Source organism: Daucus carota, chromosome 8 (assembly GCF_001625215.2).
Source record: "Daucus carota subsp. sativus chromosome 8, DH1 v3.0, whole genome shotgun sequence".
In the NCBI taxonomy this organism is placed as follows: domain Eukaryota; kingdom Viridiplantae; phylum Streptophyta; class Magnoliopsida; order Apiales; family Apiaceae; genus Daucus; species Daucus carota.
This window is the reverse complement of record NC_030388.2, coordinates 20722776-20734048: the sequence shown is the minus strand read 5'-3', so window position 1 is coordinate 20734048 and position 11273 is coordinate 20722776. Positions and strand designations below refer to the sequence as shown.

The 11273-nt window shown below is 44.0% G+C and overlaps 1 protein-coding gene across 1 annotated transcript; it reads left to right on the top strand.

Annotated features, from left to right (window-relative positions):
- Positions 1–2227: 2227 nt before the first annotated feature.
- Positions 2228–7327, top strand: LOC108198316 (uncharacterized). The gene has a single exon (XM_017366076.2). It carries the CDS (start codon positions 2228–2230, stop codon positions 7325–7327), a length of 5100 nt encoding a protein of 1699 aa, XP_017221565.2.
- Positions 7328–11273: the final 3946 nt, after the last annotated feature.

Below are 11273 nucleotides of genomic sequence, written 5' to 3'. Positions count from 1 at the left end.
TAACTGTATCATTCTATATACATTAAAACAAGCAATGCTTTTTGTGTTTACTCGTGGTAATTTTTTGATTAGTTTTAAATCTTTTTTTCATTTTTTGTGCTTGAAAAAGATATTATTAATTTTATATTAATTACATTATAGTTGTCTTATGTAGTGGTTTGTAGTGGAGTAGAATAATTAAAGACAGCTACTTAGTGCTTTACTTTTCTATTTCTCTTAAAGTGGAACTGGTTAAAATTAACAATGCCTTGGTATTCGTCTTCCCGTTAAACAAATTAACAAGAGCCATGTTTTTGTGGTTGTTATATAATTTTTGAAATTTGTGTTTCAATAGTGAGTTGCAAGATATGCGAGCTTGGTAGGTAACTGATGGCTAGGGGTGAGCAAGAATAACCAAATAAATCCGAAACCAAAACCCCAAAACTCAGTTAAAGATGAGGAAGAAACCGAATAAATTTGAAACCGAAATCCCTAAACCCAGCTAAAGATTAAACCGTATATAAAACCGCACCAAAACTTAAAAACCCAAACCGATTATTGGGTTCCAGTTATAACGAGGAACCGACAAAATTTAAAATCAATAATATGTATATATATTATTTATAATATATATGTATATATATTGTTTCCAACATTGTGCTAGCGGTTGTTTCCGTACCAATATTTATGCCCAGTGATATGTCGTAGTAGTTAACTTGTTCATTATAAACTCTTCTGCTGGGCTGCCACAAAAGCTGGAAATGGTGCCATGACTTTGCGTGTAATCACTTTTTGAGTGAAGTAATTTTACTATGAAGATATAAACTTCACAGATCACTGAAACAATACCAGCAAGTACGAGCATATTTATCATATTTATGAGCATGAGGTCACCTGAAACTTAACAAACCCGAAGTTTTCAGCCTTGTATCAGCGGTATGTTCAAATATAAAATTTGCAAAAAATAATACTAGAACTTGGGCTGCAGACTTGCACAATACTGTTTGTTTTTGTGTATGCGATTTTGGAACCGAAACCAAAGTGATTGTAACCTGATAAGGTACCACGCTACAGTAACCCTCAACAGTACCCGCCCCCGCTACAGGACTCGGAGATCACAAAGTCAGATCTCATCATTACTAAGTACCAGGCAAACAGCATAACAGGCATGCACAAATCCCAAAAGGACAGAAAAAAGGACAGTGGTTGCACCCAAGCAGTCACCCATGCTGGGGAGTGTCTACAGACCCACTACCGCCACAGTAGCAACAGTGGCGGCCGAGGGCCTATATAAGAGACTCCCCAGCCGAAGTTGAAGGTAAGTGCTAAACTCTCCCCCCGAAATTCTCCCTAGAAAGCATCTTTCACCATACATCTAGAGTGAAAACTCTCTGATTTCCCTAACTTGTCAAGCACATTCCGATCACTGATTATCACGCCGGAGGTGCCTCACGGGATGTCACCCCCCGTGTCGCGTTGTTTTGCAGGGTAGGTCTTGCATCAAGCTCCCCGGAACAGTGCATTGGAACCCTGGACGAGATTTGGAGTTATCATTTGGCGCGCCAGGAAGGGGCCTTCTCCCTAAGAGAAACCTAATCGTATCCCTCAGGAATTGGGCAAATTTATGCAAACTCGATCCGGTCTAACAGTAAGTCAGACCGGCAACATGGCAAACCCTCGCCCAAACATGCAAAATACCAACATACAAAACCCCGACCCTACTAACCCTAATGTTCAAATAGTCGGCGAAGACGTCCTGTTACAAGACTTGACCCCGTCCGGAAACTCCGTCCCAAACGCAGGACAAAACGCCAACACCATACCTCCTCCGATCACCCAAGGAGGGCCCATCGACCTGACGCGGTTCACACAGCAACAGATCGACATAATGGTAAAAGTAGCGTCCGCTTTCCCTCAACCTAGAGGAGAAGCACGCGGGAACCACGAACCCCAAGACGAGGAGGAGCGAAGTGAGGCCCATAGCCAACCGCATCCACAAAAATCCACAGCATCGCACCTCGGACCGTCACAAAATACCAACCACAAACACCACGGTGGCAAGCAGCACCGTCCCTTAACCTAGAAAAAAAATAGGAGAATCCGCGATCTAAAGAAAGAACTCGAAGCCAAGCAAGCAGAATACGAAAAAGCCCGCGCTCGTCTCGAAAGTCGTCGCACAGAAGCCCCCGAGGCCCGGAACGACACAGGAAGCATCAATCCCTCGAACGCGGACATGCTCAATACACTCATGGCCCTAAAAAAATGCCTTGAGGACGGCACCAACGGGGAGGTTGGAGAATCCCCTTTCACGAAAAGGCTAGAGGACGAACCAAAACAAAGGCATATCAAACATCTTAACCTGAACCCCTTTGACGGGATGGGAGACCCTGAGGAACACCTCAGCTACTTTAACCAACTAGCCCTACATTACGAATATCGTGACCTCACTAAGTGCCGTTTCTTCGCCGCTACCCTGAGGGGAAGCGCGCAACGATGGTTCAGCCGCGTCCCGGCCAGGAGCATAGACACGTGGGCAGACTTCAAGAGGGCGTTCTTAAACAGATTCCGGGCCAACCAACCGCAAGAGGTGCATACCTCCTACTTACAAACAATCGGACAAAGAGAAGGGGAATCACTACAAAGCTACATCAATCGCTTCAAGGAAGCGGTCAACAAGATTATCTGTGTAAACGAAATAGAGGCCCTTGTCCATGTGAAAAGGGGGTTGGACCTGTATGAGTGTGAAAAATACGTTGTCAAGTTGATGGAAGTACAACCCACGACCTTAGCCAAAGCATATGACCTGGCATCCCAGGCTGTCACGGAGGCCGAATCTCTAGCCGTGCTAAAGCGGGCACGCGCCCCGCCCATCAGCAATCAGAAGCACTACCCGCGTGAAAGACACACCCCCTATCAAAAACCCGCGGAACAGATACGGGTCCAAACCACGCATGGTCCCGCCATTAGCAAAAACAATAACGTGTCCGTGAAGGATCGTCTAGGCCCCGCGGTGGGTCTCCGACCCGAGAAACGCCCTGAGCCTAATTGGACTAAATTTAGCATGACTCGGTCGGCTCTGTTAAGAGACATTAGAAACAAGCCGTTTTACCAAGCACCGCCAGCCATGTGGGCCAACCCGGAGGATCGAAACAAAGAGCGTCACTGCGAATACCATGAGACACATGGACACTCTACGGACAGCTGCCTCGCACTCAAACATTTCCTGGAACGACAAGTCAAGGCGGGGAACCTAAACCAATACCTCCCCCGTGATTTACCGCCATCGCCGCCACAAGATCACCGAGATGGCCGCAATGTGGTTAATCCCGTATTCGGGGGCACCGTCACGCCACCTGCCCCGGGCGGACCTTCAGTGTATGCAATCGCCCAGGGAGAGGTGCACAGCCCCATATACTTCACACATGCAGACTACGAGGGTATCAACCCGGATCACAACGAAGCCCTCGTCGTATCCCTGTTAATAGCAGAAAATGAGGTAAAGAGAATCTTGGTAGATAATGGCTCCTCTACGGACATCTGTTTTCAGCATACCTGGGATCGCCTGCGTCTGAGCAACGCGGTCCTCGAACCTTGCCTTGAAGAGACACCTTTGTACGGTTTCGGGCACAATGTTGTGCCCATAGCAGGGGTAGCTCATCTGCCAGTCACCTTCGGTTCACCCCCTCACCAAATCACCAAGACAATAAAATTTTACATAATCAACGCAGTCTCCTCATACAACATGATCCTTGGGAGGCCGACCCTAAATGCCCTCAGAGCGATCCCCTCAACATCGCACCTAAAAATGAAGTTCCCAACTCCCACAGGAATAGGCGAAATCAAAGGAGATTCTGAAACCTCAAAACGATGTTACGGAATAGCCCTTGTCCTGGCGGCCACCGAGCCTGGGAACATCAAGCGGGAAAACACCGACAAACGAAAGCAGGAAAAACGAAAGAAGCGCGTGGAGAGCCTCCAAAGGAAGAACAAGCGACACCGGGAGGTGCAAGTCATAGAAACACACGATCCCATACACGAAGAGCCCCCACGAATGGACGCCGAGCTCAAAAAGTGCTTATTACGGGACGAGCAACCTGTGGCAAAACCCGTTGTGGCAACGGAACAAATCCAGGTGTCCCCTACCGACCCCACGCGAAAAGTTAGCATTGGGGCCGGCTTGGAGTCAGTATTCAAAAAGGAGCTTACGAACCTGTTACGAGAGTACGCGGACGTCTTCGCATGGAGCCCCAAAGACATGCCCGGTCTCGACGAATCCGTGGCCATGCACAAGCTAAGCGTAGATCCCAAACGGGCCCCGAAAAAACAGAAGCGGCGCAACTTCGCGCCTGACCGCCAGAAAGCAATCGATGCAGAAATAGACAAACTGTTGGACGCAGATTTAATCTGCGAAGTCTCATACCCGGATTGGGTGGCGAACGTCGTACTCGTAAAGAAAGCCAACGGGAAATGGCGCATGTGCGTCGATTACACAGACCTCAATGCAGCGTGCCCTAAGGACCCGTACCCACTGCCAAGCATCGACCAACTCATAGACGCAACCGCCGGACATCTCATGCTCAGCTTCATGGACGCATTCTCAGGATACAATCAAATTAAAATGGCGCCGGAAGATTGTGAGAAAACCGCCTTCATCACGCATAGAGGAGTATACTGCTACAAGGTCATGCCTTTCGGCCTCATAAACGCGGGCGCCACCTACCAGTGCATGATGAATAAAATTTTCGCACCACAACTAGGGCGTAACATGGAAGTCTACGTCGACGACATGATCGTCAAATCCATGCTCCAGGAATCACACTTGGCTGACCTACGAGAATGTTTCGCCAATCTTAGGCAGCACAACATGAAACTCAACCCGGACAAATGCACTTTTGCCTTGGAAGCGGGGAAATTCTTAGGTTTTCTGGTAAGCCAACGCGGGATCGAGGCCAACCCGGAAAAAATCCAGGCCATCATTGACATGCAGCCCCCGAAGACCATCAAGGACGTTCAATGCCTCACGGGACGCCTCGCGGCGTTGCGACGGTTCATATCAAAGCTGGCAGAGCGGTGTCTTCCATTTTTCGACACCCTTAAAGGAGCGCTCAAGACCAAGAAGCTTACATGGACGGACGAATGTCAAAAAGCCTTCGAGGACCTGAAACAGTACCTAGCATCCGCACCACTCTTAACGACCGCGTCCCCAAGCGAACCGTTGTCATTATGCTTGTCAGTTTCCGACAAAGCCGTGGGGGCGGTCCTCATCAAGGAGGTAGAAGCGACGCAAAGACCGGTTTATTATGTAAGCCAAACACTCAAGGATGCAGAAACCCGCTACCCCAACACAGAAAAAGCAGCCCTAGCCCTTGTTATGGCAAGCAGGAAACTCCGCCACTACTTCCAAGGACGAGAAATCCGAGTCATCACCAATCAACCCTTGCGCAAAATCCTCCACAAGCCCGAGCTGTCAGGACGGCTTATTAACTGGGCGATCGAGCTCAGTCAATTCCACCTCACATACGTCCCGAGGACCGCGATCAAAGCACAGGCCCTAGCAGATTTCGTCGTGGAATGTAACTTTACCCAGCCAGAGGAGACAACACCGGAAAGCCACACACCCATCCCGGTCACGGAGGGATGGAAGCTTTACGTGGATGGTTCCGCGACCAATAATAGGTGCGGAGCCGGGGCGATACTTATTAGCCCAGATGGATTCTGCATCAAGCAAGCCCTCCAGCTCAATTTCAAAGCCACTAACAACCAGGCGGAATACGAGGCCCTACTCACGGGTCTAGACCTCGCCCTCACTTTGCAACTGCAAAATCTAATCATATACAGTGACTCCCAGCTAGTAGTACGCCAAACAACAGGTGACTACGCGGTCAAAGATTCAACATTAGCCCGCTACCAACAACAAGTACAGACCCGCCTGTCTACATTCAAAAGCTACCAGCTCCACCAAATCAACCGCGAAGACAATTCCATAGCAGACAGCCTATCTAAACTTCTAGAGGGGGAATACACAACAGCGGATGGTCCCGTATATTTCTTATCCCTCCCACATCCCTCCATAGAGCCAAAGGAACAATTCAACATCACTCTCGACGAAGACAACTGGATGACCCCGCTCATCGCCTACATCCGCCACGGGACCCTCCCAACGGACCATAGCAAAGCCAGGCAGGTCAAGGCACACGCAGCCAAGTTTTTCCTACAAGACAACATCCTCTACCGTCGAAACTTCGACTCACCCATTCTCAAGTGTGTTGATGATGATGAGGCAACATATTGCATGAGGGAGGTCCACGAGGGCATATGCGGAGATCACATGGCGGGCAAAGCTCTCACACACAAAATCTTACGCCAGGGTTACTACTGGCCAACCATGGCAAAGGACTGTAAAGCATTCGTCAGGGCGTGTCACCAATGCCAGCTCTTCAGCAATGTTCCGCGCACAGCCCCCGCGGTACCCGTTTCCATACTTTCCCCCATCCCATTTGCCGTATGGGGGATCGACATTATGGGACCATTCCCCAAGGCTCGCGGAGAACTCCAATTCGTGATGGTGGCCATCGATTACATGACAAAATGGGCAGAAGCCAAGGCACTCAGGACCATTACTCAAGAGGACGCAATCAGATTTGTCCGCAACCAGATAATCACCCGTTTTGGTATCCCCACAACCCTCATCTTTGATAACAGGACACAATTTGTGGGTAAGAAGTTCACAACCTTCCTCTCCGATCACGGGATCAAACACAAAAAAGCATCAGTCTGCCACCCGCAAAGTAACGGGCAAGTAGAAGTCACCAACCGCATTATTCTTCGCGGGCTCAAAAAAACCCTTACAGAATCCAAGAAAAAATGGCCAGAGCACCTACCTCAAGTCTTATGCTCTTACCGCACCACACAAAAAACAAGCACGGGAGAAACACCGTTTAAACTAGCCTTCGGCGCAGAGGCACTAGCACCAGTCGAAATAGGGTCACCTTCCTTCCGTCTGCAAAATTTCAACATCAATGATAGCATTGAGGGAATGCGGACCAACTTGGAGCTACTTGATGAAGTACGAGCGGAGGCGGTACAGAAAATGGAGCTCTACAAAGAAAAGACAAGGGATTTCTTCGGAAAAAGGGTCCGAATGCGGGCATTTCAGGTGGGCGATTTGGTCAACCGAGCAACCGAGGCATCAGACCCACGCCACACGGGCAAGCTCATGCCTAAGTGGGAAGGTCCATACAAAATCGCACAAATCATCCGTCCCGGCTCCTACAAGTTATCCCGCCTAGATGGCACGGAGGTCAACAATACTTGGCACGCAGAGAAGCTCAAGAAATATTATCAGTAGCAGACATAGCTGAATGATTCGTAGCATGTAAACGGGCATCATTTTGGCTTATATATATTAAGCTGGTCGAAAATAACTTCAGGTCGAAAATATTTAAATTCGACCACTATTTTCGACCGTCCTTTTCAACCCAAAATTTGTTTTTGACTAAAATTCGAACTTCCCACTCAAATTTTTTAAAAAAATCTGAAAAATTGAGTTTCCCGCCATATATAATATTTTCGACAGTCAAATTTATTAAGCCTTTGAATTTAAATTTTGGTCGAAATAAATATACCATTTTCTGAGGCAGTCGAATTTATTAAACCATTAAAAAAAATGGTGGTCGAAAGTGGTCGAAATTAATAAGCCGTAATATAAAATTTACAGTTCCAGTTGCTTCTGCTTACCTATTCAAACCTAAAATACCAAACTGCATCCAAGATAACAATAAAAAGATACACATATATTTAAAGCCAAATTACCAACATAAAAATACCCAACTACATTCAAAAAAACCATAGAAAATCTATGTAAATATTTAAACCAGTTGATAAGTTCATCACTTACCAATCCATCCACCAAAGGAGGGGTTATAATTCATTCACTTGCCTACTAACCCATAATTAAATTCGATTGTATACGGTCGAACATAGCTTTCGGTCGAAAATAGCCGCTATTCTTGTAGTGACAGTTTTTATGTTACGCGGTGCTATTGCGGTTTGGAAATTTTAGCAAACCATATGGTGTGGGTTGGCATCGATTTTAGAAAAAAAACGTGTCTCTAGCACTCCCTCACTCGAAAGCCCATTTTTGGGTCGATAGTGGATCACGGGCGCCCATCTTTGGGGCATAAACTTGCCTTGGTAATCTTAATAAATTATGAGAATATTGAGGGTCACAGGGAGTCGAATATATCGATCGAATCTCCTGCGAGTCTAAGTTCTAGTGAGAACCCATCCATCTAAAACCCGAGGATGTTACGAGGAGACTTACCAGGATCATATTATATTCTAACAATTCCACATATAAGCCAGGGAGAAATATATGTGTTTGGTCGCCATTCTAAAAAGCTTGTGCAGATTAAATGATGCAACAGTCACCTAAAACTTAAGTTGTTCAAAAAAGTCATCAACCAAAAATTAACTGTGGACCAATACAATTAATCTAGCTATCACAGGTAAACTAGATCTCCCTCTTGGTACATTGTTCGAAATTTGAGCTCAAAAGAGAAGTCCAAGCTCCAAACTGGGTCCACCCTCATACTTTATCCTGTAGTTGCAGACCTCCCGGAGCCCAATGAACCTGTTCCAGGGTTTTTGTTGTCCTGTTCGGTTTCTTCCTGTACAAAGAAATTAAGAACTTAATGACAGGTATGCATACAACATTTCATTCTTAGTACCCCATGAAGTCAATTATCACAAACAGGTACTAGAAACACATACAAACCTCAGAATCTTCGGCTAGAAGGAGGTTAGTGAAGTAGTTTGGCTGTCGGAACTCTAAGTCATCCTGGTCTGTTATGGTCTCATGATTCGGCCCGCTGTCAATTCAATTAGGGTTAGGTACAAATCGGTTAAAGTAATGTGTATTTTGAACTACTATAATTGGCCTTGCACATAATTAATAAGAAGAAATTTACATAATATATATGTCAAAATATATTCAAGGAAATAATACTGTATATATTAAGGCTTGGCTTCCAAGAACACGCACCCTGTACTCGGTCCAAGCTGGAGATCACAACCTTCACTCCCCATACTCATCTGTAGCAAAGTTGGATATCCTTAAACTCATTAGTGTTAGGTATCATTAAACTCTTTAAGGATACATATATACATAAAGACTTGTTATACTTGTTTGTACATATTTATTTAATTAATTGAGTTGATGACGTACCTTAGTACTTGGAGGACCACCCCCCTGTAAAAACAACCAAAGGATTAATAAATTTCAACTCACACCAAATGCACCCGACTTTTAACTATTAAGTTAATTAATAAAATAAAAATTCAGCATGTTTACTACCACGAGGCCTTGAGGACCTGGCTCAGATGGTGCAGTCACAGGAGCGTGTGGGAAGAATGGTTGTAGTAGTGATGATAGATTAGGGCACCTCATACCGTCCTGCAAAAAACAAGAAACGCATACATAGATGATATCGATCAACAAACAAGGATCTAATTCTTACTCAACACACAACACAGATTTAAATTTAACCATAAAAAGTCAAAAAAAAAAAAAAAAATTGATAGAGGGATTTCATAATTATATTGCTGAATTGTAATGAAGAGAATAATTTATACTTGTAGATGGTCCGGGGAGGTGAAAAAGTACACCGGCACCTCGTGGAGGTTGCTAGGAACAACACTCCCACCAGCGGAGTTGGAAGCACCAGCAGCCGCCATTTCACTTTGACATCTAATACGCTCTAGCTCAGCAATACTGAGGCCTCTTCGTCTTACATTAGGCTCTTTGCCTGATACTCTACTTTCCTTCGGTCTTTTCTTCGATGATGAACTACCGCTTGTTCCATTTGCTTGACCGCCATTGCTTTCCATTACTAATACTTACTCAGCTACAAAATTTCACGGGCTACAGAAAATTAGAAAAAAGAATGCTCTCAGAAGAAATGAGATATGCAAACAAGACATATATATATGGATTTATATATCTAGCTAGCCCTGCCTTAGCGAAGTATATCATATCCATGTCAATGCATCATGGGAACATGAGATATCGTAAAATTCTTGGTGAAACAATATAATGTTGGTATACTCAGAAAGTAATGGAAAAAAACCTAGAATGCAAAGATTTATTTACATATTAAGGGTCTTGGTAAATTTTAAATATACTACATGAGAAGGTATCTAGATATATTCAAAACCAATTACATTTCGGAAAACAGTTTATTTGGGAAATTCATGACAACAAAGGAAAGTTTTCGAAAATTGATTTCATTTTGAACAAAACATGATATATATAGAGAACTAGTAAGAGAGTGAAGGAGCATGCAGCTGTTTAAAGAAGAAGAGATAATCATAAGTTGTTTATTATTGGAATGATAACTAGCAAGTACTGGAGATAGAATACTTGCCTAATATAGGGAGGAACCTGATGTATCAGAATTTGATGATACACACTCACACAAACACACATCATATTTATATGAGTATACATTTCATGGGACTAAAGAATTTGGATATATAAAACATAGTTTTTCCATATTTGGATGAGTAAAAGTTTTTTGTTAGAAACTCAAAATGATAGTAAACTATTAAAACCTCATCACTTGGCACGGACCAATTTCCACCTCTAACTTTAAATGTTTTCAAATCTTAAAGTTAACTTCGGGGTCTGCCCAACAACAATACAACTAATCCTCATACTTGGTTTTATTGTTCATTATTGGGAAGTCTAACTATAAAGAATGGTTGATTATTTTTGTTTTTGATACCACTTGATCACAAAGTATGCAAGTTCTAGGCATTAATGATTGTTGGAGGCTTGCACTTGGTTTAGAATTCTTCTAATTCTGTTACTCATCACGTCCCAGTAACTTTTCGCACCTCACTTCTAAGGGACACTTATCTAGATTTAACATCATCTTATGATACAATATTACATTTGAAATGCTTCACCTAATTGCTTTATATGATCTGCCTTATTAAAACTTTTAACAAGGGTGTCATTCACATAAACTTTCATGGTTTTTCCTACAACAAGCTCAAAAATATTATTCAATAACCTCTATTAAGTACCTAAACATGTATAGTACTATAGCGCAAATGCAATACTAAGATACCAATATTTGACTTTAATCACTTATGTCATTCATAAAAAAAGTTATTAACAATATCAGCAATTGAGTGTATCATTCAAATTTCTGAAATATACAAAAATCATTTATCTCCTATTTGCCTTCTTTACCATCACTCAGTGAGCCAACTATTTCAAGAATTTAATT